Genomic DNA, 20,187 nt, shown 5'->3' with positions numbered 1-20,187 from the left:
ATAAATCCATCATAAAATAATTACTTTATATAAGCCACTTTCAATAATGAGAACAAATTTCTTCAGATACTTTTCAATTTTCTATCCATATAACAGTGAAAGACCTTAGAAAAACTGGTAATGAATCCTACCAACTGCATATTGTTAAATAATCTCAAATAGTACAAGAATTACCTTATTGCTAATAGTCATTCATTCAACAAATATTTATTGAATGTTTACCCTGTGCTAGGTACTATTGTGGGTAAGCAAAACAAAGATTCCTGCCCTCATGGAGCTTACAGTCTAGTCTGGAAGACAGATTAGCAAACAATAATTAAAAAGGGACTGGCCTAGCATAGGAGATGCTATGGAAAAGCAAAAATAGACCAGGGTGAGGGATCTCTGAGTTCGTGTAGTGGCGGCTGGTTTGCAATTTTAAAACAAGTGGTGAGAATAGGCTTCATTGAGAAAACAACACCTGAGGGTTAAGGGAGTTATCCCTGCAAGTGTTAGGCAGGAAGAGCTTTGCAGGCACAGGGAATGGCCACTGCCAGTCGGGAGGTGGAAACACCCTGGTGGGTTTAAGGAACAGGAGACCAGTGCGTCTGGAGCAGACTGAGGAAGGGAGAAGGCAGCAGGTGATGTAGTTAGGGAACTAGCAAGGCCCAGATCACGCAGGGCCTTGTAAACCACTTAAGGGCTTTGGCTGTTACTCTGAATGAAAGGAGGACATTGTAGAGTTTTCAACAGAGAAGTGACATTGTCTGGCTCAGGTTTTGAAAAGTTTGCCCTGGTTGCTGTGTAGGGAATAAATTGGGAAGAGGAAGGATAGAAGCATGAGATTCAACATAAGATTATGTCTTTATGCAGTAACCCAGGTGACAAACAATAGTGTAGCTTGGGCCAGGGTGGGAGCAGTGGAAGTGGTAAGGAGTGGTCTGATTCTGGACATATATTTTAAAGGTAGATTTGATGACAGATTGGATATGGATATGAGAGAAAGATAGGTATCAAAAATGACCTAAGAGTTTCAACCTACAAAGATGGAATTGCCTTCAACTGAGATGGGTAGGAAAGGCTGCAGGCAGAGCAGGTTTTGGTGGGAAGGATCTGATACTTGGTTTTGATCATCTTATATTTGAGATGTCATCCAGGTAGTATTGTCAAGAAGGAAATTGGATGTGTGACTCTGAAGTTCAAGAGAAAGGTCTAGACTATGCAATAATATTGCATTTGTTAAAATTGTTCAAAATGTACAGTTGTATAGGTTTTTGTTAATATAATAACTAAATATGATACATGATCAGGTTCTACATTGTTCTTGGACTTTATGGAGAACATATAATTTAGTGTGCAGTAGATCCTACAGTCTCAAATGAATTGACCTGACCTGCACTGCTATAACTTGCACCAGCATCATGAAGGTACTGTTTTCAGGTGGTCTTTAGACAAACCCATGGCATCACAGTGCTGAGCCCTTCAAGTCATGCTGATGCCTGAAGTTCCATTTGGAATTTATTTCCTTTGGTTATAAAATATGTGAAAGCAAATTCTTTACAAAGCAATCCAGAAAACATGTACATAATTTCTGATTACACTTAGCTATGATTTTCTGAATATATATGAGTATATAATAGCACAATACATTCCAGATATTTAATGTATTGACAAAAGAGCCCAACTGTTGGGTTTACTACACTTTTCCATGAGGAATTGAAACATGTGGTGATAAATTATCATTATTGCAACTTCATTTTCTAGTTTTTTCCCTTAATTTATAAAACCCAACCTTTCTCTGCAAAGGACCCCTCTCTTTACTGTAGGTTCCTGGAGGGCAGGGTCATGTGTCACTCAGCTCTGTGTCCTCAGGACCTGGCACGGTCTCTAGTTCAGAGTGAGTGCTACATAGTTTGTTCAGTTGAATTAAATTGCACAATGCTCTTCAAAGACTAATGGTCATTTTTTGTTGGAAGACAGTCATGTTGGATTCAAGAAAAATAGTTATCCTGTTGCTTTTACTAATGTTAGTTTGGGATCCATTAAAATTTTTAAGTTTCTAGATCAAGAGTAATTACCTAGTAATTATATGTATATACAATTTCAGCCATGAACTAATTACCATTTACACCTAACACTTGACAGCTGGATTATCATTAGATAATCATTAGATCAATTTTAATCAAAACCTCCTAGCACATATTTATACAATCTGCCTACATCTTTTCTTCAATTTTTCTCATAAGTTACGTTTGGTGTTTGGGGGTACTTTGGTTTTTACTGGGCATTACTTGACAATCCGTCAGGTCAGGCATAAGCCATAATGCCACAAACAGATATACTATGTACATATAAAACAATAAATATGCCAAATATATTTTTTTCCCTTAAAAAAATGAGAGTTGCTATGTCATTACCTGAATGATAAGTTTTCAATGGAACTGTTAATATCTGATCTACTCCCAAAAGCTATGGCTTTTCTCACTGAAAAGGCTGGATGGTTTTCCTCCTTTTGCGGACATTTGTGCTTTTTCTTCTTCTTTAGTCTTGTGTATTTTCCGCATAACTTTATCACACTGCTGCTCTTTCCACAATGCGATGTGTGGAATCTAAAAGCTTTGCCCATCTCTGTACAGCAGGCATTGCTCTTCTATGTTTCGCTCAAATGTGAACACATTGCTTCCGGCTCTTTTCCACCCACCTCACCCCAACGCAGCCCTTGCCTGTATTATGTAGTGACTCATCCATGCTTCCACCTTTTTGTTTTCTATTTTTGTTTTCTTTTGTTTTTAATTTGGGAAGCAAGGGAACTTTTCTTTATCTCGGGCTCCCTCTACTGTTTGGGATGGTTATTTATCAACAAAAGGGTACTGCCTAGTTACTGGTTTGGTTTGGTGACCAGAGATATTTGACAACTGCGGGTTGAATATACACTGTTAATTAACAACTTATCAAAAGGCTGTTTTGAAACCCTAACAATCATTTCCTTCCATTCACCCACTCAAGAGGAAAGGCAATTGATTAAGTTTGCTAACTATAAGACAGAGGTCATCTGAATTCACAGATCCAAGATTTTAGAACAGTAGTTAAAACTGGTTTTAATCTGAGGGCCATTCTTCTCTCCACTGAACCCAGACTTAGCAAAGAAAGGGTTCTCCAGCATCACAGTGTCAGCTCTCACTGGAGGATACTCCAATCTTCCATAGCTGTCGTTTGAGTAGCCAACAAGAGTGACAGTGGGGATGGACATTTCTAAAGAAATAAATTCATTAAACATTAGATTTTCTCTTTAGAAATTATTAGAATTTTGGCTGGGTGTGATGACTCATGCCTGTAATCCCAGCACTTTGGGAGGCTGAGGTGGACAGATCACCTGAGGTCAGGAGTTTGAGACCAGCCTGGTCAACCATAGCCAACATGGTGAAACCCTGTCTCTACTAAAAAATACAAAAATTAGCCGGACATGGTGGCTGGCACCTGTAATCCCAGCTACTTGGGAGGCTGAGTCAGGAGAATTGCTCAAACCCAGGAGGCAGAGGTTGCAGTGAGCCAAGATCGCACCACTGCACTCCAGCCTGGGTGACAGAGCAAGACTCTGCTTCAAAAAGAAAAAAAAAAAAAAAAGCAAGTATTAGAATTTTAACATAGGTCTTGGTCAAGGAACCACAATTACTGTTTAATATGGCCCAGCAGAGAGTCTGAGTTCATTAAACTGTTTTCTGAGCTCCCGAGTTCATGCCAGTGTCCCAGAAGTCGTGGCAGGTGCTGTGGGCAGGGTCTGGCCTGCAGCCATGAACCAATGGTGTGTTCTACCTGCAGAAGACCTGGAAGTTGTATGCGTTTCACATGGGTCAGTAGTTTGTCCTTGATTTTTCTTTTTGCCTTCTTGTTAAACACTAGACTGGGAAGCTCGAATTGACAGCCACGGGCGGGTCTTTTATGTGGACCACGTGAACCGCACAACCACCTGGCAGCGTCCGACGGCAGCAGCCACCCCGGATGGCATGCGGAGATCGGGGTCCATCCAGCAGATGGAGCAACTCAACAGGCGGTTGGTGATCATTATGCAATGAGCTCCCCTAAACCATAGTGAAAGGAGAATGGCAGCTAGAGACGCTCCCCTTACACTTTTCTGCCCAGACTGTATGAGGAGACTGGAAAGTAATTAAGTATCTTAAGAAACCTGTTCCTAGCAGGTATTTGGAAAGCTAGATTTAGAATTTGGTGGCAAGAGACAAGTTAAGCTTGAGTGTCATTTAAGGATGGGAAATCGTCTAAACTTCTTGATAGCCTAGGCTCAAAAACAGGAGTTCTTAACCAAGAGCCGGTGTATCCCCCTCTCCTGGGATGTTCACCAAGGATGTCAGTGTTCCTTGAACTTTCCAGGCACTGTACCCAAATTATACATAGATACACATTTTTCTGGCTGACTGATCCATACCCATCATACAGTTCTCAAAAGGATACAGACCTCGGTTAAGAACATTCCAAGGACAGGTTCCATAAGAAGACTAAAAGCTGCCTGGAGAATAAACTGTCTCATAAATCACTGTATGCATTCCTACCCTGATCCCATAATTGATATATGCCTATCAATAATAATTCGTGAAAAGCCTTCATCTGAGAAAAAGAAATGTTTAAAAACATTTTTTGAGAATTATTTTTTTTTGAGAACTTGTAAAGATATCATTTTGTTTTTAACCTACAGACAAAACCTTAAACAGTATCAGGCTTAAACAGTGGTCCATTCATGTCAGAGATGATGCAGTAAGCTAGTATAGAGCATTGTCTCTGACATCTTGCTCTTTAAGACCGGAGTGGCAGCTTCAGGATACTTTTGATTACCAGGAATTGCAAACTGAGGCTTCCTTCAGTTGAAATTGCACCGACATGCTGTCTTGCTTTCATGTCAAGTATGAAGGTGAAGGAAAAGTTGAGAAAAACTAAAAAGAATGAAGAACTGGGTTTGTGGAACACACCTACTGATAGCAAATGCCTTTGAGATTTAACTGTTATCTGCCAGAAAAGAGGAGGAGAAACAATTTAGTCCTATTAAAAACACAGGGGGCCGGGCACGGTGGCTCACGCCTGTAATCCCAGCACTTTGGGAGGCCGAGGCAGGTGGATCATTTGAAGTAAGGAGTTCAAGACCAGCCTGGCCAACATGGTAAAACCCTGTCTCTACTAAGAATAGAAAAAAATTAGCCAGGCGTGGTGGCAGGCACCTATAATCTCAGCTACTCAAGAGGCTGAGGCAGGAGAATCGCTTGAACCCGAGAGGCGAAGGTTGCAGTGAGCTGAGATCACACCATTGCACTCCGGCCTGGGAGACAGAGTAAGACTCCATCTCAAAAAAACAAACAAGCAAAAAACATGGAAACAAAAAAAAAAAAAGAAAATGAACTTCTGGTTACTGTTGTACACAGAGGAGCATACTTTAGGTGAAAATCACCAGAACATTTTTTCATTGCCTGAACGTTTGGAAGACATTTGCTTTCCACCTTTCCCCATCAGCAGCTGAGTGTTGAAGTCATTAACAAAAACCATAAAAGACTTGCATTGGCAGCACACTTTACAGTCATTCCCACTCCAACAAAGCATGTTACAGAGAGGAAGTCCTGATAACCCAGTTTTACAAGGCATGAATGGACCAAAAATCCATGGGAGAGTCCTTTCATGGTGATTGCAACAAGATTCGTGTAACTAAAAATGTAGAAGACAAAGTAAGCTCATCTTAGATAGAGACCCTGTTGTGATTCCGTAGGCAGAACTTAGCCCCTAGGTCTCTCTTGCAAAACTGATAAGCTCCAATTGTTTAGCAGAGAAATAGGGGAAGGCATCATCAGGCTGTATTCATAAGAGGTGCTGTTTTGAACACTAACCAAAGCAAGACAATGAATCTGAAGCAGAAGGAAGCACCTTGACCTATGGCATAAACATCCATGAAAGTTTATCGGGGTGATCAGCTTGCATAATATAAAAATTAGGCCAAATCCATCCTGAACCAGGTCTCCAAATAAGTTTTATAGCCTTTGATATGAATTCCTGTGCCCTCCAGTGGAGATGAACATGCTGGGAGAGGCAGCTGGACTTTGCCGAATAGGAAGTTGCATTTGCTACATCCATCTGGTCAGATAAAAAGAAAAGGAATTTAGCACTTTGAGAAGGAACTTATTTCTTGTGAAAAAGTGTACCTAGGGAAGATCAGATAACCTTCAAATAAGTATCCAGGCTTTTCCATACTTATCTTAACCTATTGCTTTGAAGCATTTAAGATTTTCTGTATTTGGCATGATAACAGGCAGCCCCAGAAAGTACACTTCCAATCTTCTATCCATCTCACATGCGACCACACACAAGGGTCATTATTTTGATAACCCACAGTTATCCGGAGAAATTTACAATGATTACTGGCTCACAGCCATGTGAAAGTATTACTCAGTGTTGCAAGGAGTTTCCCTTGAGCCTTAACCAGATGACTGTGAAAATCAAATGTGTTTGTGCAAGGAGATAACACTAGGAAGTGCAGAGTACACAGTAGCAATCAATGAGGAAGCTTGTGTGGTAGGTCGCAGTGACCATGTTCCAACTCAGCCATTCCCCAGACGTGGCACACTCTTCCAGGCCTTTATGGCTTGGCCACATGGTCCCACTGCAGGAAAATGCCTCATGCCTGCCTCCCACCTGAAACACAGCTTGTCCTACAGACCTGACTCAATGTCATGTGCCCCAGGACGCCATCCCAGAATCCTCCACACAGAGCCGGTGACTTCCTCCCCTGTAGCCTCCAGAATGTGCCTGCCTCTGTGCCACTTCTTACCTTTTTGCCTTATTCTTCCTTCTACCCTTCTCTGCTCCCAGCACCTAGTGTGGTGCCAGAAGGTTAATAGGACTCAGTACAAGATTGTTTTCTGGGTTAATTCCCATGCTTTCAGAATATCCAGAATTAATTCTACTTTCACAAATATTTACTGAAAAGCAGAAAATATAAATATGTATTCTTATTTTAAATAATCAACTAAAGTTTGATTTTTTAATTATTTGTATAAAATTATGATAATTTAAGGGAAATCGAAGTTTTAGATAGAAAAAAGTGATCTATACTTTAGCTACCCCAAGGATGATTTAGCCTTTTTTTTTTCTTTTTTTGAGACAGAGTCTCACTCTGTCGCCCAGGCTGGATTGCAGTGGCATGATCTCAGCTCACTGCAACCTCCGCCTCCCGGGTTCAAGCCATTCTCCTGCCTCAGCCTCCCGAGTAGCTGGGATTACAGGCATGCACCACTGCACTCAGCTGATTTTTGCATTTTTAGTAGAGAGAAGGTCTCACCATGTTGGCCAGGTTGGTCTCAAACCCCTGGCCTCAGGTGGTCCTCCTGCCTTGGCCTCCCAAAGTGCTGGAATTGCAGACATGAACCACGGTGCCCAGCTAATTCAGCCTTTTAAAAACATGTATCCATCTTCAATTTCCATATGCATGCACAATTCTTACATGATTACGACGGTGATATGTAGTTAGTTTCATATTCTTTTTTCACTTACTACACTGTAAGCATTTAATATTGCCGCATAGTCTTCGATTAACATGTAATTGCTTGTATAGTATTCCACTGAATGGCTGAAGTTTAGTTAACCTAATTTCATACTGTTGAATGTTTTGCTTATTGCTTTTGTCACTGTTTCTTGTCGCAAGGGCCTGCTAAATATTAAGATTGCCTTATAGTGGAGGGTTTCCTTAGGGTTCTATTCCCAAAAGATTAGGCCAAGGGAGATAAATGTGGATTTGGCATTCGGTATCAATGCCTAACTGCTTTCTACATTAGAGATTGTGGTTCTAGGGGTTTACTCTGCCAACAACTACAGCTTCACTTCCATCTTATCTTTTGGTTTGTTTTTGTTGCTATAAGGGGTGATCCTGGTATTTTGATGCCACTTAGATTTCACTTGTTGGAGCAAGGGTCAACTTGTTTTCCATAAACTTTTCTTTAATAAGGAGTAGTTTCTCCCATGTGAATTGTCTGTTCTTGGGCTTTTTTAGAGGGGGGAGGTTGTTTAGTTGGCTGATTCATTTGGCTTGGTTTTGGAGGGCTTTTTTTTTTTTTTTCTTGTTTGGCTTTGTACGTGTGCGTGTGTGTGTGTGTGTGTGTCCATTTACAAATTATGTATGTCAGCTGACTTTTTAGCTAATTTTCATTAGCCCTCTATCTATTATAAATATTTAACCTTTTGCTACAAAAAAAAAATGGAGGAGGATATTGATGGATAATTCCTAATGAAATAGAAGAGAGCTGCCTCTCTCTCCTGTTTAAAGCTGGGGAACCTCTGAGGCTGCAGTCCTGCCCTGAGAGACTGAGAGACCCTCCTCAAGCCACTGCATGCCCTGCTTCCCCAGACTGCCTCTGTGCTCCGGCAGAGGTCAGACGTGGGGCCAAATGCAGGATTTGAGGCTGTTGACTCAGTAAGGCCTGCGATAACCAAGGTCCAGCTGAGGACATGTGAAGTAGGTTGTGACACTGCTGACATTATCCTCATCAAATAAGATCATATTTACTCATAATGCTCTGCTGTGGTTACTGCACATTGGGAAGGAAGGGAAGGTTACTGACATTTTTCTAAGCCCTATTCCAGACATCTGTTGCTGAGTAAAACTACACCAAATGTAGTGGCATAAAACAACCACAAGCTTTTCTTCTTACCATTATTTCTCATGGTTCTGTTTTGACTGAGCCCAGCTAGGCAGTTCTCTCCCGGGATATCTCCTGGTTGCAGTCAGAGGGTGGCCGGGGCTGGAGACTCACATATTAGGAGCTTGATGCTGGCGGTCGGCTGGGCCTCTCAGCCAGGACACCTGCACAGAGACTTTCCATGAGGCCCAGGCTGCCTCAGAGCATGGCTGCTAAGTTCCATCACGAGCTGCTACAAACTCTATTCGTCAAGGTAGTTGAAGGGGACATGGATTCTGTCTTTTAAAAGGAGAGAGACAGTTCTGGAAGAGTATGTGGGTCTAAAAATATCATTGTGCCATTTTGAGAAATGCAGTCTGCCATAAGGCATTTAGGGAATCCTCCCGGTAGCAGCTGCCTTAGTCTTTGGCAGGCCCCGTTCCCCGCCTTGGTCAAGGTCACACACTTGGGCAGCTTCTTGCTGGCACCCTCTGCTTTCCTGCCACAGCTATATTCCCTGAGTCCCCAGCAGGGAGAAGATCACAGAGGGCCATCGTTCACCATCCATCACTCTTCACAACCTCCCACCACAGATGTACGGGGTGGTGAATTACCACAAATATTTCTGTCTGTAGATACACCACTGCTCAGCTCATCGCCCCCTTCCACATTTTGTTCTAAGAGGCCTGCTCAGGAAATGCCTTGCAGTAACCACTCCAGGCAAAGGTGGCTTCTGAAAGGTGTCAGAAGTGAGTGGGAGTCTCCCCAGATAAAACAACAGTGAAAGAAAGCCCTTAGACCAGTAGTTCTCAAACCTAGATATAAATAATACTATACTTCCTAAAGAACTCGTTAGAAATGCAGATTTTTATTTTGCTTCAATTTCTGTAATTTTAACAATCACTCAGATGATGCTCTTGCAAATGGCCTGGAGACTACAGTGAGAAAGCTTTCCTCTGTAAGGTCAAGGAAAGGGCGGGGCACTGGTCTGCAGAAATCCTGCCATAATGGAGCCTCGTCTGTGCAGCGAGCATCCCCGCGCGTTCCCACCTGGGATTGCACTTGGAGACTGGCTATTCCCTGCTACCCTGTCTCTCATCCTCCTCCTCCTCTTCACCCCCTCATTGCTTTCCCGGAGACAGAAAGTCTCCAGCCTAGGCTGTTGCAGGAGCCCCCAGCTGCTCTCCGCAGCTCCAGGCTCCTCTCCTGCAATGCATTCTCCACTCCGACACTGGGTAATCACTCTCCGTGTACATCTGGCCCTGCCTGGTTTTTTTTGTTTTTTTTTAAGCAGCCACCCATCACCAAGAGCAATGGTTCATTCTCAAGATTCATCTCTAGGCCAGCAGCATCAGGATCACCTGGGAACTCATCAGAAATGCACATTCTTAAAAAAGAAAAAGAAAAAAAGAAAAAGAAAAAATAAATGCGCATTCCTGGGCCCTACGCCAAACCTACTGAATCAGAGACTCCGGGCTTGAGGCCGGCAGTCTGTGTTTTAAGTCCTGCGGGTGATTCTGCGCGGCTCAGGTTGGGGAACCTGTGGCCTAGAGAATAGCACCCATCCTACTGCAGGGCGCCCTCTGGGGCTCCTTCCTCCCTCTCCACTGGTCTCGTGGCCCTGCCCGGTGCCCACACACCCTGATGCCACTGCCAGGTGTCTCAGAGCTCCCCGAGGGCAGCCTGTTTTCGCACGTGTTGTTTCTCTTCTGAAATGTCCTTTCCCAGCAAACTCTCCAACAAATTCATACTCCAACTTCACAATTTACAAACCTTGGGAGGTTCCTCATCTGTGTCCCACACACCTCTTGCCTGTCTGTAACAGCCTTTCACCTGGCTGGAGTTATGGCTTCCGTCCCATTTGCCTTTTGTTACATCTCGACTGTGTGTGTTTAAAGGGCAATGTCGTATTCTAATCCTCTCCTCCATTGGAAAGTCCAGCACAAAGCCTTCACACACTGGAAGGGTTAGCAAATATTTGGTACTTGGCAAGGTGGCTAGCTGGCTGGCCAAATGACTAAGTCCCCAACTTGGGAAGAAAAACAAAATGAGCCTTTGAATAAGCAGAAAACATTTATTTATTTGCCAGCATGCTATTAGGTATAATATTTCCATGACCTTTGCCCAATTATATCAATTATCCAACAAATAAAACTAAGTGAGTAGAACCGCTAGCCCAGTTTGTACACTTATTACGATAGTGTTGAGGTAATTTGATATCTTAGTTGTAGCATTTTAATTTACTTCCCACACTCTTATTTTAGACTTAGCCTGATTTTGTTTAATGCAGGGCACAGGCTGTTTTGCATGATTAGTTATTATTTGTGTTGATTTTTGAAAAGTCACCATACTTGAAACTCATCATAGCTTACAAAACAAAAAGAACTCGAATCATCTTAGAGATACTTGTCTTGCTAATTGTGCTGGCTATCTTGTGGGAATTTTAAGCATTTCTTTCCTGACATTCAAGACAATTCTTTACAGATTTCTCCAATTATCTGATTCAGAGTATTGGCCCCCAAGGAGCAAACCAAAGTTAACTCCTGTCTTTCCATTTTCTAATGCAAAGGTATCAAAACATTCAGCGAACCATTGCAACAGAGAGGTCGGAAGAAGATTCTGGCAGCCAAAGCTGCGAGCAAGCCCCAGCAGGAGGAGGCGGAGGTGGAGGGAGTGACTCAGAAGCCGAATCTTCCCAGTCCAGCTTAGGTATTGGAGGAGGGGTACCCACAACCTGTGATGGCTTCCAGGGGCTGTGTGACAGAGGGCTACAAGCCTGTCACCCTGCCTCATGGGGAGCAATGTGCCCCAGGGTGAAGAGAGTGGAAGGCCAGGGTAGAGGATGGAGGCATGCCTGGTGCCCCCCAGGGAAAGCAGACAGAATGAGCTTCCCACCAGGAAACTTAGGAGAAGTGATCACAGTGAAGGAAACACCACCACCCTGGCGTGGGGATCTGGAGACAGGAAAGTAGATGAATTCCGGGGATGGAGCTGAATTTGCTAGAGTGCTTGTAGAGCAAGGCAACTTTGTCAGTGGCTCAATCATGTAGTGTTAACTAAATGTTTTATTTATTTATTTATAATTTATTGTTAAGTAAATTTATTGTATTTGTTGGTATCCTAAGGATTTTTTCACTTATAAATAAAACATGCAATAAAAATTCACAGTCTATTTCAAAGGAGCTGTGTGATAACACTAGGAATAATCACTCATTTGCACATAGAATAAAATTCAGTTCCCCCAAGAGAAGAACCTGGGAATGCAGAGGTTTTCCAGCATGCCACAGGAGGGAATTTTTACCCACTACAGTAGGCATTCACCTGGGGCCTGGTTTTCCTGGTCTTCATTTCTTTGAATTGGCCCGAGTGGAACTCAGACAAGGATAATTGAAAGGCATGAGACTAGCTTCCACCTTTTTTTTTTAACCTGTAGTGAGATAAGATTATCACAGTGACATCCTAATAATCCACTTTCTTTTTAAATTGGGTAAATGATGGCAAATTTATTTGCCAAACGAAGGGTTAGAGAACAGTCTGGGCAGGCAGCACTGGGATCCCAATCCTGCCAGGTCTCAGCCGTCTAGGACAATGCAGAATATTGGACATTTTCATGTGATTTTTAAAAAGGCACATGCACAGTTCCACCACCAATTTTAATTTCCCCCTTTCAATTCATTTTACCAGATATGCTAACTAAACTGACTAGTTTAGGTTTTTCTGTTACTATTATTATTATTATTATTATTATTATTACTGAAGAGAGAGTTTCTCTTTGTCATCCAGGCTGGAATGCATGGTGCGATCATAGCTCACTGGAGCCTCAAACTCCTGGGTTCAAGCAGTCCTCCCAACTCAGCCTCCTGAGTAGCTGGGATCTCAGGCATGCACCACCACGCCTGGCTAATTTTTTCATTTTTTGTAGAGACAGAGTCTTGCTCTGTTGCCCAGGCTGGTCTCAAATTCCTGGCCTCAAGCGATCCTCCCGCCTCATCCTCCCAAAGTGCTAGGATTACAGGCATGAGACACCACACCTGGCCTATTACTTATTTCTTTGTTCAAACTTCTGAGAGAGACATGGTACAATAGCCAAGTAACTAGAAACACGAGGAAAAGGCAGCAGAAAGTTTATTTCTGAGTTTGATATTAAATGAGTTGGCATTTACTGTATTAAAAAAAAATCCCAGAGTTAGTGGCTGAAACTCACAGCCATGCATCTACCCACAGTTCTACAGGTCGGCAATTTGAGCTGAGCTCAGCTGGGTGGCTCCTCAGAATGCTGCTGGGCTCACCTGTCCATCTTGGATCAGCTGTGGAGTCAGCCAAGGGCTGACCTGAGACGGCTGCGGGTGGCTTGTCCCTGCTCCCATGGCCCTGTGGCCTCTCATCTTGCAGCAGCCTCGCCCAAGCTCATTCTCATGGCCGTGGCAGGGTTACCGGAGAGTGGAGACACACAGGTCTCTTGAAACCCTGATGCTGAACTGATCCGTTGTCACTTCTGACATGTTCTGTTGGTTGAAACAAGGCACAAGGCCAGCCCCAATTCACCAAAGGGAAGAGCAGCAAAGTCCCAATGCAACTGGGTGTGGATACCAGGAGAGGAATTGTGGTCCTTTCCACAAACAGTCTGTCACAGCTATGGTTAGCAATTTGTAAAGGAAATAAGAAAAAATAGCCAGGCATGGTGGTGCATGCCTGTAGTCCCAGCTATTCAGCAGGCTCTGTATCTGGGAGGATGGCTTGGGCCCAGGAGTTCAAGGCTGCAGTGAGCTGCGATCGCGCAGCTGCACTCCAGCCTGGGTGACAGAGCGAGACCCCATCTCAAGAAAAGCAAAAAGAGAGAGAGGAAAGAAGGAAGGAAGGGGAAGGAGAAGGGGAAAGGGAAGAGGAAGTGGAAGGGGAAGGGGAAAGGGAAGGGAAAGGGAAAGGAAGGGAGAGAGAGAAAGAAAAGGAAGGAAGGAAGGGAAGGAAGGAAGGAAGGAGAGAAAGAGAAAAGAAAGAAAGAAAGAAAGAAAGAAAGAAAGAAAGAAAGAAAGAAAGAAAGAAAGAAAGAAAGAAAGAAAGAAAGAAAGAAAGAAAGAAAAGAAAGAAGAAAGAAAGAAAGAAAGAAAGAAAGAAAGAAAGAAAGAAAGAAAGAAAGAAAGAAAGAAAGGAAGGAAAAAAAGAAAGAAAGAAAGGGTAAGAAAGAAAGGAAGGAAAAAAGGAAGGAAGGAAGGAAAGGAAAGAAAGAAAGAAAGAGAGAGAGAGAGAGGGAGAGAGAGGGAGGGAGGGAGGGAAGGAAGGAAGGGAGGAAGGAAGGAAGGGAGGAAGGGAGGAAGGAAGGAAGGGGAAGGAAAAAGAAAATCATTGTGATAAAAGGGAAGAGATGTTGGAGGACTTGAGCCTTACTGAAATTATGCAGAAACACTGCTAGGAAATGATGATTCTTAACTGACATACGTAAAGTAATGACACTTGGCCTAAATCCAACAGTCTGCTGTGTGGGTGAAGGCTTGTGTGCTGCTGCCATCAGGAGCGAATTACAGAGGTTGAAATGCCTTTTTTCCAACTTCATTTTTTCCAGATCTAAGGAGAGAAGGGTCACTTTCTCCGGTTAACTCACAAAAAATCACCTTGCTGCTGCAGTCCCCAGCGGTCAAGTTCATCACCAACCCCGAGTTCTTCACTGTGCTGCATGCCAATTATGTGAGTGCCCTAAAATGCGGAGGGAGTGGCCTGGCTTGGCAAGACCCAAAACACAGCTTTGTAAAGTCATCTGATAGATCTAAAAGGGTAGAATTTTAACGTAAGCAAGAAAAAACAAAGAAGACAGCTCAGTCCACTCTTTTGACTATCTGTGAGTCTCCCGAAAAGGACAAAGGCTGGATTTGGAAATGCTGTTGCCTCTTTGGGTTTTTGTTAGGCTCAAATGTGTTAATGTCAGTGAAAGTGCTTTGGAAGCAAACTGGTTTTTATTATTATTAAAATTTTAAAGGAGCAAGATTATGAATCGGCCAGATTCCCTTCAACCTAATCATTTTATAAAATCATTTCCACTGATAAAATTTTAAAGCAGAGTTCTTCTAGGTAAATAACTGGGTTTCTTTTTGATATGGTTTTTTCAAATATCACACTGAAGTTAAATTTGGTATGATTTTACATATGTAGTTTTTTCATTGCTTTTTTTGGTATTTTCAAGAAAGCGATGGCATGATATCACTATATTCATTAATTTTTCCATTCAACAAACATTTTCTGCGGTTCAGGCACAGATCTAGGTGCTGGAGTCACAAAGACAGATTAAGGTGACACCTAAACAGTAGGAGATCCCATTTTGTGGAGCAATGATGTGAAAAAGATCAGCCCAGTGTGACAGGACCAGGCCAAACTGAGGGAGGACAGAGTGCTGTGGGGGCACCAGGGAGATTCTTGGGGAGGCGGCTGAACTGAGTCCTGAAGGTCGAAAGTGGACAAGAAGAAGTCCAGGCAGAGGGACATCTGTAGAAAGGATGCACCCGTGAGGAGGCCTGGGGGACAAGTCCAAGGTGGTGAGTGTGAGTGACTGGCAGGAGGGAGAGAGGAGGAGGGGCTGGAGACTGGGCAGCAGAACACCTGGTAATTCATGCAAAGGAGCCTGGATCTACTGCAGCAGGTCACAGGAGTCAACAGTAGCACTCGGGCTGCCTGACCAAGGGGGCTGATGATGCATTTTCTCTGGCAGAGTGTCAGGGAGAGAGACTGAGCTGAGGGGGTTAAGACACAGGCTGATTCAACCGCTAAGTGAGAGATGATCTGGCTGTGACCTAAGGAAGGGGTGGGAGTGTGGCAAGGAATGGCTCCATTCAAGGACATTTCTCATGGACTCAGCAGCACTTAGGTCCACCGTGATCATGAGTGGGCGCAAGATGATAACTCAAGAAAGACAGCGTAGTTTCTGCTTTGGGCACCTGGGTGAGGCAGTGACCGCACTAAGCTGGAGCTGGAGTTTGACTGGGTGATGGAGGGCGTGGCTACAGAGGGGGATATCAGTTTTTAGCAGGTTATTTCTGAGAAGCCTGTGGGATGCCCAGTGGCTCGATCCCAAGCAGCTCCCCAGAGGCGTTGTGGCGGCCACAGGGAGAAAGCGCGTGGCACATGGCCATGCCCCAGCTCTGGGTGCAGGTGGCCCTGGGCCAGTAGGCGCCACTGGCCCAACCCCCTGTCTACATGTGGTCTGTCCCTTCACGCATACCCCTGCCGCCACACACACACACACCAGCCCTGTGTACCATCACATTGTCATTTCTTTCTTCATCTGTTCCCATCCCCCAACCCCCTACACACACACACACACACACACACACACACAAAGTTTTTACATAGGATTCAAAGAAATGACAGATCTCTCACGTCCAGCCTTCAATCCCCAGAGGCCCTAAATTAATGCTCCCCGTTTTAGACAGGTAGGAGGACCAAAGGCAGACCTCAATAGTCAGAGAAGGGACCATGGAGGAAAGAGAGGAGTGAGGTTCACGCAGGTAGAGGGAGACCAAGGAGAGCCAGACATGACTGAGACAGCGAGAAAACCATGTGGAGTCGCACAGAGGGGTGGTGGGCCGCGTCCCATACTGCGCAGCACTCAGGTGGAACGGGTGTCACAGATTGTCCATGTGGGCCAAGGGGGCATGATTCAATACACATTTACTTTTTTTTTTTTTTTTTTTTTGAGACAAAGCCTTGCTCTGTTGTCCAGGCTGGAGTGCAACAGCACAATCATGGCTCACTGCAGCCTCTATTCTCGGACTCAGGTGATCCTCCCACCTCAGCCTCCCAAGTAGCTGGGACCACAAGCACGTGCCACCACACCCTGCTAATTTTTAAAATTTTTTGTAGAGATGGGATCTTGCTGTGTTGTGCAGGCTGGTCTCGAATTCCTGGGCATTTACTTCTTGAGCAAGAGCTCATTTTCTGAGGCCTATACCTCACACTCATAATAAACCGCTGTGTCACAATCACACTTAGCAGTATTAGGGTGCTCACGGTGTGCTTGCTCTGTGTTTTTCTTCATTCCCCACTCCTTACCCCATTGCCCTGACCCGTCTCAGAGTGCCTATCGAGTGTTCACCAGTAGCACCTGCTTAAAGCACATGATTCTGAAAGTCCGACGGGATGCTCGCAATTTTGAACGCTACCAGCACAACCGGGACTTGGTGAATTTCATCAACATGTTCGCAGACACTCGGCTGGAACTGCCCCGGGGCTGGGAGATCAAAACAGACCAGCAGGGAAAGGTGAGTGTGACCCACATGCTGGGTTTTCATCAAACAGGCTCCTTCCCCAAGGTGAAGATTAGCAAGGATGTGAGGAGGAGGGTATAGGGAGGAGTTATGTCTGGGAGATGCGCTGTCAGCTGCCAGCAGGAAAGAGGGTGATGACCATCCACATCTGGGCTTCTCAACCTCAGGGCTACTGTGGGGAGAAGGGGGCCAGGCCAGGGGAATACCCTGTGCCTCACAGGACATTAGCAGCATTCCTATCCCTCAAGCCACTAGATGCCAACTGTTGTGACATTGCTATGTGTTCCCCTGGGGGGGCAAAGTCACACCTAATTAAGAACCACTGTCTGCATGATTTTAAATTTAGGTTTGGAACATGGAACCGAATTCTGTCCAGTGAACTTTTGGTTGTTTGCCTCCTTAGACAGCTAACTCTCAGGGGATAAACTCGTTGGTTAAATGCAGTGACACTGTTAGAGGATTTGTTGTGATTTCCCTAATACACCTTAAGTTTTCTGTAAAACAGCCTAGCAAGCAGAGTGGGGTGTGCTGGGCCCGTGTGATCTTCCCTGGCTTACAGTTTGCTTCTGTGTGACCTTAACCCAAACCGGGCCTTTCTGGCCATGCTTTAGAAGACCAGCTGAGTCTGAAAACAAGAAGGTTTCTTCCTAATCTTCATCAGCCATCTCAATGTATTCAAAGGACAGGCCAAGTAATTTACTAGAACTGAACCTGGGCCGGGCGCGGTGGCTCAAGCCTGTAATCCCAGCACTTTGGGAGGCCGAGACGGGCGGATCACGAGGTCAGGAGATCGAGACCATCCTGGCTAACACAGTGAAACCCCGTCTCTACTAAAAACACAAAAAACTAGCCGGGCGAGGTGGTGGGCGCCTGTAGTCCCCGCTACTCGGGAGGCTGAGGCAGGAGAATGGCGTAAACCCGGGAGGCGGAGCTTGCAGTGAGCTGAGATCCGGCCACTGCACTCCAGCCCGGGCGACAGAGCAAGACTCCGTCTCAAAAAAAAAAAAAAAAAAAAAAAAAAGAACTGAACCTGTGTAATCTTCTATGAACTTTACCAGAGAGAATCCCTCCCTCTTTCTGGTCCAAGGAACCAGAAGCTTTGCCTGCAGTCATGTCTGTGACGTGTCCTTTCCTCTGTGAATGTGAGCCTGCAAAGCCGTGTTCCTCAAAGGGAGCTGATTTGGCATCAATGTCCCCTCGAAGCCTTGCGTCTCTCTCCTACAAACCCCTTAGCATGCCTCAGAACCTGGACTCTCTGGAGTGTGTGGGGAAAGAATGGGGGACTCATTACAAGTCCATTCATAAAATGAATCTCTAGGACCAGCTCCTCTGTAACCAGAGATGAATTAGGGGAGGGGAAAGAGAATGCCTTGTGTAGTAGAAAAGTCACTGTAGCCAGCATCTGCTCCCTGGGATCTTCTCGTTGACTGGACGTGGACTCTGTTGGGAGAGGGACAATGATTTGTATGTGGGGACTTGGTGATATGCATTAGGGTAGGAAAATGAAGCGTGAGCCAGAACAGAAAGTAAAGGAGTGGCTTATCAGAGCTGGGTTTTGGGTAGCCACATTTACATTTATTGCTTAACCAGTACACCAAGACGACACCACCATGTTCATCATGCAAACAGCACACACCAATGTGAACAGCTTGCTGAGTCTTGGATTTCCATGACTGCAGTTTTTGTACCAGAATAAGGATGTCAGGGAGCCCAGCGGAATGACAAGGAGGCTTTCCAATGCAATAAGCCCTGGTTCTCCATGGCACACATGCAGATAATGTGACATCCCCTGGTCATCACACCAGCAGGGAAGCACAGAGACTGAGATGCACTCTGAGAGTTTTGTTCCATTTGGGAATGCATATGAGGGAATTTCTGGCAAGAGCTCTTCCCCCTAATTCTCTTTAGCAAGAAGATATCATACATGAGAAAGAAAAATTCCGAATTTGAAATGAGAAGACTTTCAGTTATGACACCAACTAGCTGTGTGCCTACACACACATGCACACACACACACAAATGATCTCACCTATTTCTTATTAATTGAACACACACACATACACACACTCATAGTGACAGAATGTCTAAGAGGCATACCATATAGTGAATTGCTGGGGAAAGTTGCCTTAGACTTGCAATGTATTACCACAGTCCATAGGGTGGTCAGAGAGGAACAAAGGAGGATAGTGGGAAAAATACATGGACCAGTCCATCTCCGTCTAAATACATGACCCTGTGCAAGTCACTCTACCTTTCTGAGCCTTAAAATAGCAACAATAATGCCTACGTTGCCTTCATGATTTTACAACCAGATAAATAAGTTAATAAGTTCATGAAGGAATGATTGATAATATCATGACAGATTAGTAGTATCTGCCATTCTTTCTCTTAATGTCCCCCAAAATAATCCAAGATCAAGATTGTTAAGTGGGGGAAATAAAAGAATATCTCATTGCCAAAGCCCATTGATGAGGAGAATAGATTGAGAAAAACATATTAGGACTGTGTCTTACAGGTTTCACCCTTGGAAAGGATATGCTGCACAGCAGACTGAGAGTTAGGAACACAACTCCCTGAACAATGGGGTGGCCATAGCTCACTATGCAAAAGCCACCTTCATAGCTGTCCAGAGCAGGTCCTTGCCCCTCACCCTGGACAATCTGCTTCTTGCTTTAGCTACAAATTCAAACATGGCAACCTTTGCTTTTATTATCCACCTTGATAGGAAGTAGAAGGGCTGGGCAGAGCTGTTTGGTGTCTTTGAATGCGTGGTCATCTCTACAAAGGGGACAGAGGCAAGGAGCTCAGAGCTCTGCTGCTTCAGGAGGACTGGAGCAAAGAACACACCGGCATCTGACTCATCTGCCATCTTCAGATTCTGAGAAAGGAGGACAGAGCCTTCTGCCCAGTTTAATAGAGATTGCATGTGTGCCTTATGCCTCATTCCAAGTCTGAGCTGAGGGAGGCAGTCACCATCAGAGAGGTAGGGCGGTGGGCCCCATGGGTCCTATCTTGTAGCAGACATGAGACCAAGGCGGCTTCTGCTAAGACATGAATAAATAAAATGAGAAGGGGCCTAGGAAGAGACACTACTGCAAGAAGCAAACAGAATCTTGGTCTGACAAAAAGCATGTCTCTTTTTTCAGAAAGCATATTCTTTCTCAGAAAGTATAATTTTCTTTGGAAAATAGAACTGTTTAAAAGACATCTATTCATCATCCATGAAATGGCACAGGAGCACATGACTTCTGTTATTAACCAAGAGGAAAAAGCCACAAGCAGAAAACAAGCTG

The 20,187-nt window shown here is 44.3% G+C and overlaps 1 protein-coding gene across 1 annotated transcript in view; it reads left to right on the top strand.

Annotated features, from left to right (window-relative positions):
- HECW1 (HECT, C2 and WW domain containing E3 ubiquitin protein ligase 1) overlaps positions 1–20,187 on the top strand; it is a 252,853-nt gene that overhangs the window by 142,000 nt on the left and 90,666 nt on the right. Inside the window, exons 10-13 of the mRNA XM_007981511.3 lie at positions 3,880–4,030; positions 11,212–11,351; positions 14,203–14,324; positions 16,703–16,888. Of these exons, the coding sequence (XP_007979702.2) occupies positions 3,880–4,030; positions 11,212–11,351; positions 14,203–14,324; positions 16,703–16,888 (599 nt within the window). The remainder of the gene's footprint in view (positions 1–3,879; positions 4,031–11,211; positions 11,352–14,202; positions 14,325–16,702; positions 16,889–20,187) is intronic.

Source organism: Chlorocebus sabaeus, chromosome 21 (genome assembly GCF_047675955.1).
Source record: "Chlorocebus sabaeus isolate Y175 chromosome 21, mChlSab1.0.hap1, whole genome shotgun sequence".
NCBI lineage: Eukaryota > Metazoa > Chordata > Mammalia > Primates > Cercopithecidae > Chlorocebus > Chlorocebus sabaeus.
The sequence above is the reverse complement of the archived record's forward strand: the minus strand, read 5'-3'. Positions and strand labels throughout refer to the sequence as shown.